The sequence below is a fragment of the Scyliorhinus canicula genome, chromosome 8 (genome assembly GCF_902713615.1).
Source record: "Scyliorhinus canicula chromosome 8, sScyCan1.1, whole genome shotgun sequence".
NCBI classification, from domain to species: Eukaryota; Metazoa; Chordata; class Chondrichthyes; order Carcharhiniformes; family Scyliorhinidae; genus Scyliorhinus; species Scyliorhinus canicula.
Window position 1 is genome coordinate 150,605,555 of NC_052153.1, and position 15,891 is coordinate 150,621,445.

At 47.6% G+C, this 15,891-nt stretch overlaps 1 protein-coding gene across 1 annotated transcript in view; it reads right to left on the reverse strand.

Annotated features, from left to right (window-relative positions):
* Nucleotides 1-15,891, reverse strand: part of znf366 (zinc finger protein 366) — a 64,039-nt gene that overhangs the window by 13,977 nt on the left and 34,171 nt on the right. The window contains 1 exon segment of the mRNA XM_038805430.1: nt 5,596-5,787. Within this exon segment, the coding sequence (XP_038661358.1) occupies nt 5,596-5,787 (192 nt within the window).

The window sequence follows — 15,891 nt, forward strand, 5'->3', positions numbered from 1 at the left end:
TATTTGACAGCATCTGTGAAGGGAGAAATTGAGTTAATGGGCATGATTTTTAAAAATATAGTGTTCATTCTGAACGGGAACAACCCCACTATCGAACGGCACTCTTTTTGTTTTCAAATGGCGCCCCGATTTCTCGACCCCCCAATGCAACCCACACGATTTCCACCTCTACTTCCCTCAGTATCCTTGGCTGCATCTCATCCCACTCCTGGTGACTAATTAACATTAAGTAACGCCAGCCTATCTAATAGTTCATCCAAATACCTCCTTTTTCACTATGATTTGGGCACACCTTCTTTCTCGGTAAAGACAGATGCAACCTGTTAGTTTAGTACCTCAGCCATGCTTCCATATGTAAATCCTCTTTCAAGTCCCTAATCAGCCCCACTCCTCATTTCCCCACCCTTTTACTATTTGTATGCCATGCCTATCAAAGACTTTCTGATTCTGATTGATATTTATTGTCACATGTACCAAAGTACAGTGAAAAGTATTTCTCTGCGGCCAAAGGAGCGTATACAGTACGTATATAGTAGACAAAAGAATAATCAACAGATTCAATTCCTTATTATGTTGGATGTCAATCTCTTGATATAAGACAGATGTCAGAGGTAGGTTCTTTACTCAGAGAGTAGTAGGGGCGTGGAATGCCCTGCCTGCAACAGTAGTGGACTCGCCAACATTAAGGGCATTTAAATGGTCATTGGATAAACATATGGATGATAAGGGAATAGTGTAGATGGGCTTTAGATTGGTTTCACAAGTCGGCGCAACATTGAGGGCCGAAGGTCCTGCACTGCGCTGTAATGTTCTAATGTATGTACCTGAACCTTCTCCTCTTTAAAGGTCGCCCATTGTTTGGATATGGTTTTTGCTGACAATCCTTGGTTCCAATTTACCAGCGCCTGGTTTATTATAACCCTATTGATGTTGACCCTCCCCTAATTAATTATTTTTTCTCTGGATTCATCCTTTCCCTTTTCCATAGTCAACCTAAACATTATTAATGCTTTGGGCACTGTTAACTGATTGGTACCCTACTGATACCCAATTAACTTGACCTATCTCAGAATCAAATGCAACAATGCCTTCTAGACTGGAAACATACCGATGTAGAAAATCCTCCTGAACACTCTCTAATAACACCTGTTCCTCTCTTTTACGCTATTATTTTCCCAGTCTATTTAAGGATAATTGGTATTCTATCATTCTCGCACCTCTCTGCAATTTATTTGCAAATTTGGCCCTCTATATTTTTCCCACTAGCTGATGGTCTATAAAGTACACCCTGCAATCTAATGATACCTCTATTGTTTTTTAGTTCCAACCAACTAAATTCTGTTCTTGTCCCCTCTAGGACATCTGCTCTCTCCAGCACTGTAATGTTACCCTAAATCAGTACTACCACCCTTCCTCCTTCCTTTCCCTCTCTACCTTTCCTGAACACCTTCTCTCCTGGAATATTTAAAAATCTAGACTTGCCCTTTTTTGAACCAGCATCACATTTCCACCTTTCTATTGCAACGGCAGCTCACCACCTTTATTTAGCACACTTTGCACTTTCACATATATGCACGGTGAACCTTTTTAATACTAATTGATGGGATTTGGGTGCCACTGGTTAGGCCAGCATTTATTGTCCATCCCTAGTTTCCTTTCAGAATGTGGTGGTGAGCTGCCTTCTTGAACCTCTGCAGTCCCTGAGGTGTAGACACACCCACTGTGCTGTTAGGGAGGGAGTTCCAGGGTTTTGCCCCAGGGTCAGTGAAGGAACAGCAAAATATTCCAAGTCATGGTGGTGAGTGACTTGGAGGAGAACCTCCAGGTGGTGATATTCCCAGGTATCTGCTGCTCTTGTCCTTCTAGATGGTAGTGGCCGTGGGTTTGGAAGGTGCTGTCTAAGGAACCTTGGTGCAGCTTGTGGATGGTACACAGGGCTGCCAGTGTTCGTCAGTAGTGGAGGGTTTGAATGTTTGTGTAAGGGGGAGCAATCAAGTGGGCTGCTTTGTCGTGGATGGAGTCGAGCTTCTTGAGTGTTGCTGGAGCTGCTCTTATCCAGGCAAGTGGAGAGTATTCCATTATGGTTCTGACTTGTGCCTTGTAGATGGTGGACAGGTTTTGAGGGGTCAGGAGGTGAGTTACTCACAGTAGGATTCCTAGCCTTTGACCTGCCCTGGTAGCCACAGTATTAATATGGCTAGTTCAGTTTCTGATCAATGCTAACCCCCTGGATGTTGATTGTGGGGTATTCAGAAATGCAAATCCTGTTGAATGTCAAGGGGCAAAGGCAATAATAATAATAATAATAATCACTTATTGTCACAAGTAGGCTTCAATGAAGTTACTGTGAAAATACCCTAGTTGCCACATTCCGGAGCCTGTTCGGGGAGGCCGGTACGGGAATTGAACCCACACTGCTGGTCTTGTTCTGCATTACAAGCCAGCTGTCTTAGCCCACTGTGCTAAACCAGCCCCTATCCTCTCTTGTAGGAGATGGTCATTGCCTGGTACTTGTGTGTTGCAAATGTAACTTGCCACTTGTCAGCCAAAGCCTGGATATTGTCCAGATCTTGATGCATTTGGACATGGACTGCTTCATTATCTGAGGAGTCGCAAATGGTGCTGAACATTGTGCCGTCATCTGCGAACATCTCTATTTCCGAGTTTCTGATGGAAGGGACGTCATTGATGAAGCAGCTGAAGATAGTTGGGCCTAAGACACAACCCTGAGGAACTCCTGCAGTGATGCACTGGAGCTGAGATGCTTGAACTCCAACCACCACAACCATCATCCTTCGTGCTAGGTTTGACTCCATCCAGCAGAGAGATTTTCCCCTGATTCCCATTGACTCCAGGTTAGCTCGGGCACCTTGATGCCATACTCGGTCCAATGCTGTATTGATGTCAAGGGCAGTCGCTCTTACCTCACCACTGGCATTCAGCTCTTTTGCCCACGTTTTAACCCAGGCTGTAATGAGGTCAGGAGCTAAATGAGCCTGGCAGACCGCTAACTGAATGACTGTGAGCAGGTTATTGCTGAGTACATGCCACTTGATAGCACTGTTGATGATTCCTTCCATCACTTTGCTGATGATGGAGAGTAGACCGATAGGGCGGTAATTGGCTGGGTTGGATTTATTCTGTTTCTTGTGTACAGGACACACCTGAGCAATTTTACACATTGTCGGGTAGATGCCAGTGTAGTAGCTGTTCTGGAACAGCTTGGTTAGGGATCATCCACTTGGCACTTCTGGCTGAAGATTGTTGCAAAAGCTTCAGCCTTATCTTTTCTACAGATGTGCTGGGCTCCTCATTAAGGATGGGGATATTTGTGGAGCCTCCTCCTCCAGTGAGTTGTTAATTGTCCACCACCATTCACAGCTGGATGTGGCAGGACTGCAGAGCTTCGATCTGATGCGTTCATTGTGGAATCGCATAGCTTTGTCTATTATTTGCTGCTTATGCTGTTTGACACACAAGTTGTCTTGTGTTATAGCTTCACCAGATTGACACCTCGGGCGCAATTCTCCGCACTCACGACGGTGCGGAGAATAGCGGGGGTCGTAAATTTTTACGGCCACGCTAGTCTGACGCCCTCCCGCTATTCTCCCCCCCCCCCCCACGCCCGACTCCCGATACGAATCGCTGCCGCCGTTGTTTTACGGCCAGCAGCGATTCTCAGCTGGCCGATGGGCCGAGTTCCAAGCCCTTTACGGCTGTTTTTACGAACGGCAAACACACCTGGTCTGGCCGTTCGTAAAAACGGCCGTAAAGTGCCGATTTTTAAAACCATGGCACCGATTGGCACGGCAGTACCACGGCCGTGCCAAGGGTGCCATGGGCCCGCGATCGGTGGGCACCGATCGCGGGCAGCGGGTCCGATACCCGCGCACTCTTTGTCCTTCTGCCGCCCCGCTGTATCACATCGCGGGGCGGCTGAGGGGCATCCCGGCCCGCGCATGCGCGGGTTTCGCGCAAATGCGCGATGACGTCATCCGCGCATGCGTGGGTTGGAGTCTTCCAATCCGCGCATGCGCGGCTGACATCATGTGACGCGTCAGCCGGCGCAAACTCTGGCAAGCGGGCTTAACGAAATTTGTTAAGCCCGCGATGCCGGAGTTTACGGCGGCGGCATGCTAGCCCTGACCGGGGACCAGAATCGGTTCCCGGTCGGGGAGGGGAAGGCTGGCGTCAAACCCGCCCGGATTTGACGCCAGCCTTACGATTTCTCCCCCTCTGGGAGAATCGCGCCCCTCATTTTTTGGTATGCCTGGTATTCCTCCTGGCATGCTCTCCTGCACTCTTCATTGAACCAGGGCTGATCCCCTCACTTGGTGGTATTGGTAGGGCCATGAGGTTTCCGATTGTGGTTGAGTACAATTCTGCTGCTGATGATGGCCTACAGCGCCTCATGGATGCCCAATCTTGAGTTGCTAGATCTGTTTGAAGTTAATCCATATTTAGCCACACAACATGATGGAGGGTGTCCTCAATGTGAAACCGAGTCTTCGTCTCCACAAAGACTGTGCAGTGGTCACTTCTACCCATATTGTCATGGGCAAATGCACCTTCAGCAGGCAGGGTGGTGAGGATGAGTATGTTTTTCCCTCTTGTTGGTTCCCTCGCCAAGTTCTGCAGTCCCAATCCGGCAGCTATGTTCTTTAGGATTCGGCCAGCTCGGTCTGTGGAGGTAGTACCCAGCCACTCTTGGTGATGGACATTTCTTCATCTAAAGAGTGGTGAGCTTGTGGAATTCATTGCCACAGGAAGTAGTTGAGGCTAAGACATTTTGTACATTCAAGAGGCGGCTAGATATGGACCTTGAGGTGAATGGGACCAAGGGTTATGGGGAGAAAGCAGGATTAGTCAATTGAGTTGGACAATCAGCCATGATCGTGACGAATGGCGGAGCAGACTTGCAGGGTCAAATAGCCACCACCGGCTCCTATCTTCTATGTTTCTGACAAACTAATGATCTGACCAAAATGGCATCCAATGCAACCCATGGCATACATGCATTGGATGCCATTTTGGTATTCGAGTGGCACCCCTAACACTCAATCCACAGGTGCTACCCAGTTCAATTTTGTGCCCATGTCTTCCAGTTCTGGTGCATGTCTCTGGTTCTAATCCTTCCATCCATCCTTCCTATAACAAGAGACTGAAATCAAACCTAGACAACAACATTCCTGGATACTTCAGATTAACGTTCCCAAAGAGAAACCACCTTTCTGTCATTTTATTGTTTTTTGTTTCAAATTTCCCTCACTTATGGCACATCTAACGTTGACAATTTAATTTCATGACCCTGCCTCGTGTAGTAAGTCATATCATGTTGTGTAAACTATATGTGATAACATTCCATTTCCTTGGTCACCATTAGTCTGTTACACTAGTCCTATTGAGATTTAATTATGTCATTTCTGTGCTGTTGGGCCTTGTGTAAAATGTTTGACAATCAAATCTAATCATTAAAGTTCTGTGTGCAACTTGAAACTGGATTATTGCTATCAGATTACTGCCATGACATAATTACAGTGAGTGCATCATTTGGAGGGAACCGCCTGTTAGCCTGCACAACTAATTAATACGAACCTTGCATTTGAAAGGTTTGATGTCAGAGTGGACGATCATGTGTGCCTTCAATGTTTGCTTCTGCACAAAACTTTTGAAGCAAAGATGGCACTGATAGGCACGAATGTTGGTGTGAATCAGGACGTGGCGCTTCATGTTTGCCAGCAATGTAAACTCACGTCCACAGATTCCACACTTATGCTCCTTTACACCCTGAAACAAGAAACAAAAAGGGGAAACAGTTTAGTGCAGGAATTCCCCTGATGGATCGCATTCTGTACTTTTCAAATGCATGGATACCGTGTCATTTTCCAATCTTGTTGACTCCGAAAAATTGATTTGACGTCTAAACCACAAAGAAGAAGTGAAAGCCAGAAAATGCTACTGTTTAGTTCTTGTTTCCTCCACTCCTTTTCTAAAGGCACAGCCAGAGGAAGCAGTACAGTTGTAATCGTGCATACCTCTCCCAATGATTATTCTTTAGGTGTGAGTCCAGACCCAAGGATGAAGAGTCATCCGGACTCAAAACGTTAGCTACGTTCTCTCTCCACAGATGCTGTCAGACCTGCTGAGATTTTCCAGCATTTTCTGTTTTTGTTTAAGATACCAGCATCCGCAGTAATTTGCTTTTATCCTAGGGTTTGATATTAGGTTCTGGGCCACCGGATGGGATTCTGCGGCTGTTCATGTTGTTGAGATTCTCTGGCCCCGCCGGAAGCCCATTCCCTGCCCTGGGTTTCCCAGCGATGTGGGGTGCTTTCAATGGGAATTCTCATTGGCAGCGGCTGGACCAGAGAATCCTGCTGCAAGCAAGCGCCGCCTCCCGTCACTGAGAAACACGAGGCTAGAGAATCACGCCCTGTATCTCACAGGTTCGATTCCCGGCTTGGGTCACCATCTATGCGGAGTCTGCACGTTCTCCCCGTGTCTGCGTGGGTTTCCTCCCGGTGCTCCGGTTTCCTTCCACAGTCCAAAGACGTGCAGGTTAGGCGCTAAATTGCCCTTAGCGTCCAAAAAAGGTTAGGAGGGATTATTGGGTTACTGGGATAGGGTGGAAGTGAGGGCTCAAGTAGGTTGGTGCAGACTCAATGGGCCGAATGGCCTCCTGCACTGTATGTTCTATGTTCTATGTTCCTCACCCATCTCCACATCATGGCTACCGTCGACACTGCAAACTGCTGGCTCAAAGTGGAGAGAATCTCCAAGAAGATCGCGCATATCGACACTGACGTTAAGTTTCTACAAAGATGCAAGAAAGCAGACAAGATCCCGAAATGGCTACAGATTACCTGCAAATGCTCGCATTCAAAGTATCGTCTGCATCTTTGACTTTGTCTATATATATATATATATATGTTTCTGGAACTACCTCTACATTCACCTGAGGAAGGAGCAGTGCTCCGAAAGCTAGTGATTTGAAACAAACCTGTTGGACTTTAACCTGGTATTGTAAGACTTCTTACTGTGCTCTTCCTCACAGTTCATTATATCTCCAAGTCTCGCATTATAAGACATAGATGCAGAATTAGACCATTCGGCCGATCGAGTCTGCTCCGCCATTCAATCATGGCTGATATTATCTCATCCCCATTCTCCTGCCTTCTCCCCATTAATCCTGATCCCCTTATTAATCAAGAACCTACCTATCTCTGTCTTAAAGACACTCAGTGATTTGACTTCCACAGCCTTCTGCAGCAATGAGTACCATAGATTCACCATCCTCTGGCTGAAATTCCTCATCATCTCTGTTTTAAAGGATCGCCCCTTCAAAGCCCTCAGGTTCCAGTTTCTCCTACTAGTGGAAACATTCTCTCCTCATTCACTCTATCCAGGCCTCAGTATTCTGTAAGTTTCAATCACCTTCGAAACCCACAACCACTACCATCTAGAAGGACATGAGCATCAGATACCTGGGAAGCCCAACACCTGGAGGTTCCCCTCCAAGTCACTCACCACCCTGACTTGAAACTATATCGGCGTTCCTTCACTGTCACTGGGACAAAATCCTGGAACTTCCTCCCGAACCGTACAATGGGTGTACCTACACCTCAGGGACTTCAGTGGTTCAAGAAGGCAGCTCACCGCCCCTTCTGAAGGGCAACTAGGTTGGGTGGGGTTACTGGGTTATGGGATAGGTTGGAGGTGTGGGCTTGGGTAGAGTGTTCTTTCTAAGGGCCGGTGCAGACTCGATGGGCTGAATGGCCTCCTTTTGCACTATAAATTGTATGATTGTATGAAGTAGGGATGGGAATAAATGCTGGCCTAACCAGTGCTGCCCACACCCGTAAATGAATGAAACAAAATCAATGAGATCCCCCCTCATCGTTGTAAACTCCATCGAGTACAGACCAGAATCTTCAAATTTTGAAATCGTGCCTACACACCCAGATTTAGGTTATTAATATAAATGAGGAAAAGCAGTGTTCCCTCTACATACCATCCCCCAGTCAGAAGTAAGTAAAGTTTTGTGAAATTCATGACTTTAATTGGCATGAATTAAATAATTGAACTTTTGCTATAATGAAATCCAGACTAATGATTTAAAATACCACATGGGCCTGAATTTTGCTCTCTCCCACCCCGGCGGATTTTGAGGTTGGTGGGGTTGGAATGAGATTCCCTCTGGGCTCCCATCCCACTCACCCCAACCTGGACCTGATTTTTTCAGTAGGGCAAAATAATAACCACTTAAGGGTCTTTTCCCACCTGGCCTCAATGTTTATGCAGGCGGGGGCTGGATAGATCCAGGGGGCAGCGGTGGGGAGTGGGAATGGAAACATTTAAAATCCTAAATCTCGGGTGGGAAGATTGGCGAGGCACCTGCATCAGAAGCCTCCTTCTGACCGGGGCACCCTCCCATTCTATCTGTTATATCTGCACTGTATCTCTGTAGCGGTGACTTACCTTGTGCTGCTCTGTTTTGTTCTCCCCAATACCCTGCACATTATTCCTTTTCAAATAACAATCCAATTCACTCTTGAAAGCTTCGATCGACCCTGCCTCCACCACACTTTGAGACAGAATATTCTTTGCTGCGTGAAAATGTTTTTTCTCATGTCGCTATCACTTCTTTTGCCAATTACATTAAATCTGCGCACTCTTGTTCTCAATTCAGATAATTAAAGTCTTCCATTGGAGCTACTCTATAATTCTTGAATCTTTCTATATTTTCCTTGCTGATTTGTTCTTCTACATCTTCCCCACTGATTGGTGGCCGATTGACTCCACCAAGCAGTGTAATTGCACCTTTCTTGTTCCTCATCTCCAGCAAAAGAGAACCTGTCCCTGACCCTCTGGGACATCCTCTGTTAACAGCAGTAGAATGTTATCCATAAACAATGCTGCCACCCCCTCCTCCTTTCCTTCATTTCCCACCTTTCCTGAACACTTTGACAGTGAGTGTGGCGGCGGGTCGCTTCAGCAGCATAATTTCTGCACACTCGATCTCTCTGTCCAGCCCACCTGTCTTCACCGACCATGCAGGATGTCAGCAACCCAGAGGAAAAAGGTTCGAAGCTTCAAGAGGAAGTCTGTTCCTCAGGTCAGCCACCTTCCCCCTGAGCCCATCACCTGCGAGGCGCCCATGCCCCACTTGGACCTCGACCCACCACAACTGGAATCTTCACCCATCCCCTTACAGTAAACAATGTGGTATCCCTTTGACCCCCTCCTTTGTGAGCTTTTCATGCAGCCTTGTCAAAATACAGTTTCTCTCCTTCTGCCTTCCATTATTCATCATCCTCATCCACCTCCTTTCTCCTCTGCCTATCATTGTGAATCCTTGCCTTCCCCCCTGTCCTAGCACAGCCTTCTATACACATTGCCCCTGTTGACTTTGTCAGACCACACACAATCCTAACAACAGCCCTCCCTTCCCTACCCACCTACCCTTCCTCACTTCACACTCCACCCCAATCAAACTTTGGACCTTTACTGTGGTGGCTGCATGAGTTCCACAGAACGTACGCTGGTGCTACACACCAGCGGGGATGGAGACCCCAGTACTCCACAGCACCAGGTGCAATACTGAACTGAAGTGGTGACAGAGTAAAGTCCATGGATCCAGCAACACAGCGTTGACAATGAAGACCAGCTCAGCATGGAGATGGTAGGCAGAAACCAGTCTGCCCGAAGTCTCTGAGGGCAGTCTTTGACATGTCACTCTTTACCAATCAGGTTTCATGTTGACACAATTTCCCGCTTATACGACACAAGATTGGAAGGTCTGACGGGAAGTCAGCAGGCAGGTGTTTTATGAACATTCATGTAATGCAAATGAAGATGGAGGACTGTGTGCCAGGGGTGATGCAAGAGGATCAGACAGGATTTGTCAAGGGACGGCAGCTCAACACGAATGTGCGGAGACTGCTAAATGTTATTATGATGCTGGCAGTGGAGGGGGAGGCGGAGATAGTGGTGGCACTGGATGCGGAGAAAGCGTTTGATAGAGTTGAGTGGGGGTACCTGTGGGAGGTGCTGGAGCGGTTCGGATTCGGGGAGGGATTCATCAAATGGGTGAGGCTGCTCTACGCGGCTCCGATGGCAAGTGTAGTTACCAATGGAAGGAGATCGGAGTACTTTATGCTCGGCCGTGGGACCAGGCAGGGGTGCCCCCTGTCCCCCTTGCTCTTTGCACTGGCGATTGAACCTTTGGCTATGGCGTTGAGGGAGTCAGGGAGATGGAGGGGTCTGGTGCGGGGTGGAGAGGAACATCGTGTATCGCTGTATGCGGACGACCTGCTGTTGTATGTGGCGGATCCAGAAGGGGGAATGCCGGGGGTGATGGAGCTGTTAGCGGAATTTGGGGGCTTCTCGGGCTATAAGTTAAATTTAGGCAAGAGTGAGGTATTTGTAGTACACCTGGGTGATCAGGAGGAGGGAATTGGGAGACTCCCATTTAAGAGGGCAGTGAAGAGTTTCAGATACCTGGGGGTGCAGGTGGCCAAGAGTTGGGGGACTCTCCATAAGCTTAATTTTACCAGGCTGGTGGAGCAGATGGAGGAGGAATTTAAAAGGTGGGACATGGTGCCGCTATCGTTGGCGGGTAGAGTGCAGTCCGTTAAAATGACGGTTCTCCCGAGGTTCTTGTTCCTTTTTCAGTGTTTGCCCATCTTTATCCCTAGGGCCTTTTTTAGAAGGGTGACTAGCAGCATCATGAGCTTTGTTTGGGCGCATGGGACCCCGAGGGTGAAGAGGGTCTTCTTGGAGCGGGGTAGAGATGGGGGGGGCTGGCGTTACACAATCTCTCGGGGTATTATTGGGCGGCCAATGTGTCGATGGTGCGCAAGTGGGTAATGGAGGGGGAGGGGGCAGCATGGAAACGGATGGAGAGGGTGTCCTGTGAAGCCTGGGGGCCCTGGTAACGGCGCCGTGGCCGCTCCCTCCTACAAAGTATACCACGAGTCCGGTGGTGGTGGCTACCCTCAAGATTTGGGGGCAGTGGAGGCGACATAGGGGAGAAGTGGGGGGCTCGATGGAGGCTCCGTTAAGGGGGAACCATAGGTTCGTCCCGGGGAACATTGATGGGGGATTGCAGGGTTGGCACAGAGCGGGCATCAGACAGCTGAGGGACCTGTTTATTGATGGGAGGTTTGCGAGCCTGGGAGAGTTGGAGGAGAAATTCGGGCTCCCCCCGGGGAACATGTTCAGGTATCTGCAGGTAAAGGCATTTGCTAGGCGGCAGGTGGAGGGATTCCCTTCGTTTCCCGCGAGGGGGGTGAGCGACAGGGTGCTTTCGGGGGTCTGGGTCGGAGAGGGGAAGATATCTGATATCTACAAGGTTATGCAGGAGGCGGAGGAAGCGTCAGTAGAGGAACTGAAAGCTAAGTGGGAGGGGGAACTGGGGGAACAGATCGAAGACGGGACATGGGCTGATGCTCTGGAGAGGGTTAATTCTTCCTCCTCGTGTGCGCGGCTTAGCCTCATCCAATTCAAGGTGCTGCACTGGGCCCACATGACTGGGATGAGGATGAGTAGGTTCTTTGGGGGTGAAGACAGGTGTGTCAGGTGCTCGGGGAGTCCAGCGAACCATGCCCATATGTTCTGGGCATGCCCGGCACTGGAGGAGTTCTGGAAGGGGGTGGCGAGGACGGTGTCGAGGGTGGTGGGATCCAGGGTCAAGCCAGGATGGGGACTCGCGATCTTTGGGGTTGGGGTAGAGCCGGGAGTGCAGGAGGCGAAAGAGGCCGGTGTGCTGGCCTTTGCGTCCCTAGTAGCCCGGCGAAGGATCTTGCTACAATGGAAGGATGCGAGGCCCCCAAGCGTGGAGACCTGGATCAATGACATGGCGGGTTTCATTAAGCTAGAGAAGGTCAAATTCGCCCTGAGAGGGTCGGTACAAGGGTTCTTTAGGCGGTGGCAACCTTTTCTCGACTTTCTGGCTCAACGATAGGGTACAGGGACAGTAGCAGCAGCAACCCGGGGGGGGGGGGGGGGGGGAGGGGAGAGGGGAGGGGAAAGGGGGAGGGGGGCGGACAATGACTATGTTTGTTTATTTAATTTTAATTTATTTTTAAGTTCTTTTGTTGTTCATTGGGGTTGGGGGGGTGGGGGGATGTGATACATGCGTCGATACGGTCTGGGGGTGTTACAGTTATTATGGGTTATTTTGTTGCATTTCATTGTTTGTCGTTATGTTTTATATTTTCTGTAAAAAATTCCAATAAAAATTATATTAAAAAAAAAATGTAATGCAAATGAATGTAAATGATATTCACGCCACCTGCCAGCAGGAAGACTAGATTCTCCACACCTCCCCACCCACAACCAAACCCTTTGTGGATGAGTTAGGAGAATATCATCTCTTGTATCCAGTATATTTAATTCCCAGGCCTGCCCTTTTCTCAGCTAGGTCTCTGTTATCGCCACAACGCCATATTTCCCCATGGCAATCTGATCCTGTAACTGTAATCTTATTTACCACAGTTCACACATTCACATACATGCACATCAGTATTTCTTTGTACTTCATACTTTCTCCTGTACTCCAATCCCACTTAACAGACGGAATTGTCCGGCCTCCCAGCCACGTGTTTCTCGGCGGCGGGAGGTGGCATACCATTCGCTGGTAGCGGGATTCTCTGTTCCTGGCAATTCCCATTGAAGTCATCCACAGATGGGGGTGGGTGCCAGCGGGACCAGAGAATCCCGTCACCAGCAAACAGCCAGAGAATTCTGGCTGATAACTTACTATTTCCTCTGAATCTGTTGCTACCTAACATTGAACTATTCCCTTCCTGAGCACTATCTGGTATTCTAACTTTAAGCACCTTATTCCTCTTTTCTACTTCTATATGTTGGTGCCCATCGCCCTGAGAATTTAGTTTAAACGCCCCCCCCCCAATCAATCTAGTAAACCTGCCCATGAGGATATTGATCCCATCCTGTTGAGGTGCAACCCATCCCTTTTGAAATGGTGTCTTCTGTACCATAACTGGTCCCAATGATACCCAAAAATGTCATTTTTATTGCAATTTTCACAGATAACTGGACATCTCAAAGGACTGGGAATGCGTCTCCTGCGATACTTCGAAAAAAATGCCATGGGGTCTTTCACATTCATCCAAACAAGTTGAACATCTTAACCGAAAGAAAGAACCTTTGACAGTGCAATACTGCTTTAGTACTGCATTCAGGCCCTGGAGTAGAACTTAAACCTGGAACATTATGACCCGGTGACAAGAGTACCGTTGACACTACATTAAATGTTCCCCAACCTAATTAATTATAATGGCACTATGAGCTGAGATTGGATAACACAGCCTAGACTGATGATGGAATTCAGGGCTCTCCTTGTTTGCATGCTCAGTCCAACTCAGGGCAATACATTATAATACATGTTTGAAAGCATATAAGAAAACTTAGTGCTATAATAATCCTAAAAACCGCTTCTAATATTGCTCTGCACAAATCTTCTCAACTCTTTAACAGGCTAGGAAGGGAAATATAACAATTGACATTGGAGATTGGATATTATTGTTTTGTCAAGGTTAAGACTATTCTATTATGTGAAGTGCTCCAACAAAATCCAATTCAGTTCCTCGTGTCTTTAATCCGCTTAAAGAATTCAAACACTGTATACAATACAGCAATTCTGCAGATTATTACCCACTTGTGTTCTCAATTGATACAAGACAGAAACATTGCATGTAGCAAAGGCATTGGCTTCATTTTAGTGTCATATCATTAAAAAAATGATGATTATGCATTGCAACTTTCTTTTTCCACAACTCTCTCCATTTTGGCATTTTAGAAAGTAATACACCACAAAGGAATGCCAAAACAGTTTCCCCCTGATTTGAAATGCTCCTTCCTTCAGCAGGAACTAGTGCATCGCACTGTATGCATGGATTGGTTTATTGTCACGTGTACCGAGGTACAGTGAAAAGTATTTTTCTGCGAGCAGCCCTAACAGATCATTAAGTACATGAAAATAAACTAATATTAAAATAAAATGCATAATAGGGCAACACAAGGTACACAATATAAATACATGGACATCGGCATCAGGTGAAGCATACAGGAGTGCAGTATTAATCAGGTCAGTCCTTAAGAGGGCCGTTTAGGAGTCTGGTAACAGCGGGGAAGGAACTGTTTTTGAGTCTGTTTGTGCGTGTTCTCAGACTTTTGTATCTCCTGCCTGATGGAAAAAGTTGGAACAGTGAGTAAGCCGGGTGGGAGGGGTCTTTGATTATGCTGCCCGCTTTCCCAAAGCAGTGGGCGGTGCAGATGGAGTCAATGGATGGGAGGCAGATTTGCGTGATGGACTGCGTTGTGTTTGCGACTCTCTGAAGTTTCTTGCGGTCCTGGGTCGAGCAGTTGCCATACCAGGCTGTGATGCAGCCAGATGGGATGCTTTCTATGATGCATCTGTAAAAGTTGGTAAGAGTTAATATGGACATGCCAAATTTGCTTAGTTTCCTGAGGAAGTATAGGCACTGTTGTGGTTTCTTGGTGGTAGCGTCGACGTGGGTGGACGAGGACAGATTTTTGGTGATGTGAATCCCTAGGAATTTGAAGCTCTTAACCATCTCCACCTCGGCCCCGTTGATGCTGACAGGGGTGTGTACAGTACTTTGCTTCCTGAAGTCAATGACCAGCTCTTTAGTTTTGCTGGCATTGAGGGATAGATTGTTGTTGCACCACTCCACTAGGCTCTCAATCTCCCTCCTGTATTCTGACTTGTCGTTATTCGAAATCTGGCCCACTATGGTCGTGTTTTCAGCAAACTTGTAGATGGAGTTGGAACCAAATTTTGCCACGCAGTCGTGGGTGTACAGGGAGTATAGTAGGGGGTTACGTACGCAGCCTTGCGGTGCCCCGGTGTTGAGGATTATTGTGAAGGAGGTGTTGTTGTTTATCCTTACTGATTATGGTCTATGGGTCAGAAAGTCGAGGATCCAGTCGAGGACATGTTTGCTGTTGACGCAAAGCAGTTTCAGCTTCTGACCAATGTTAAACTTGTGGTGTATAAACCAGGGGAAGGATTTAACCACAAGCTTCAGGACTCCACCATTGAGATGAAATGGGAGTCCTGAGCCTAACCCAGTTAACAGAGTGTAATGATGCACTTTCACAGAGTTTATTAGAAACACAAAAGGATTTATTAATAAGAAGAACCGTACAGCAGAATAGCAGCCACACGGCTACGCTAAGCTCCCTACACATCTCCTGTATAGGGTAGAAATGCACCCCCTGTGGTGATTACCCATTCTCAGTCCCAATTGAGTCCTCAAGCCAGGTGATCTATACTCTGCTGTGTTGCCCTTAAAGGGACAATCATCATAAACCACCACACCCCTCTCCCTTTAACTTCTTTATACAATCTTCAATAACTAAGTTACTCAGTCCTAAATTCTAACTAAAATGATACACATGAGTTGGACAATTCTAAATTGAGTCTCTGAGGGTTTTTTCTATTTCTTGTAGAGCAGTAATTCTGTTGTCTGAGATCCTTCCACAGGATTGACATTAACACGACCTGCAATAATGGGGGGGTACCTCTTTTGGCACAGTCAATTCTTCACGATTTGCTTCCACAGAGAGATCAGTTATGTCTATAATAGGTTGATCATGGGTGGAATTCTCTACTCCCGCGGCAGAGTGCCCACGCCATCGTAAATGCTGTCGTGAACGGGCTGACCCAATGACTAATTCTGGCCCCTACAGGGGCGGAACTCCAGCTGCCGATCCTGGTGCGAACTGGGCACCGCGGGATCCGTGCATGCGCAGTGGCTGCCTTCAATGCGCCGGCCCCAGCGCACCTTGGCACAGAGCTACAGGGCCAGCACATAGGAAAGGAGGTCCCCAGCCAGAGAC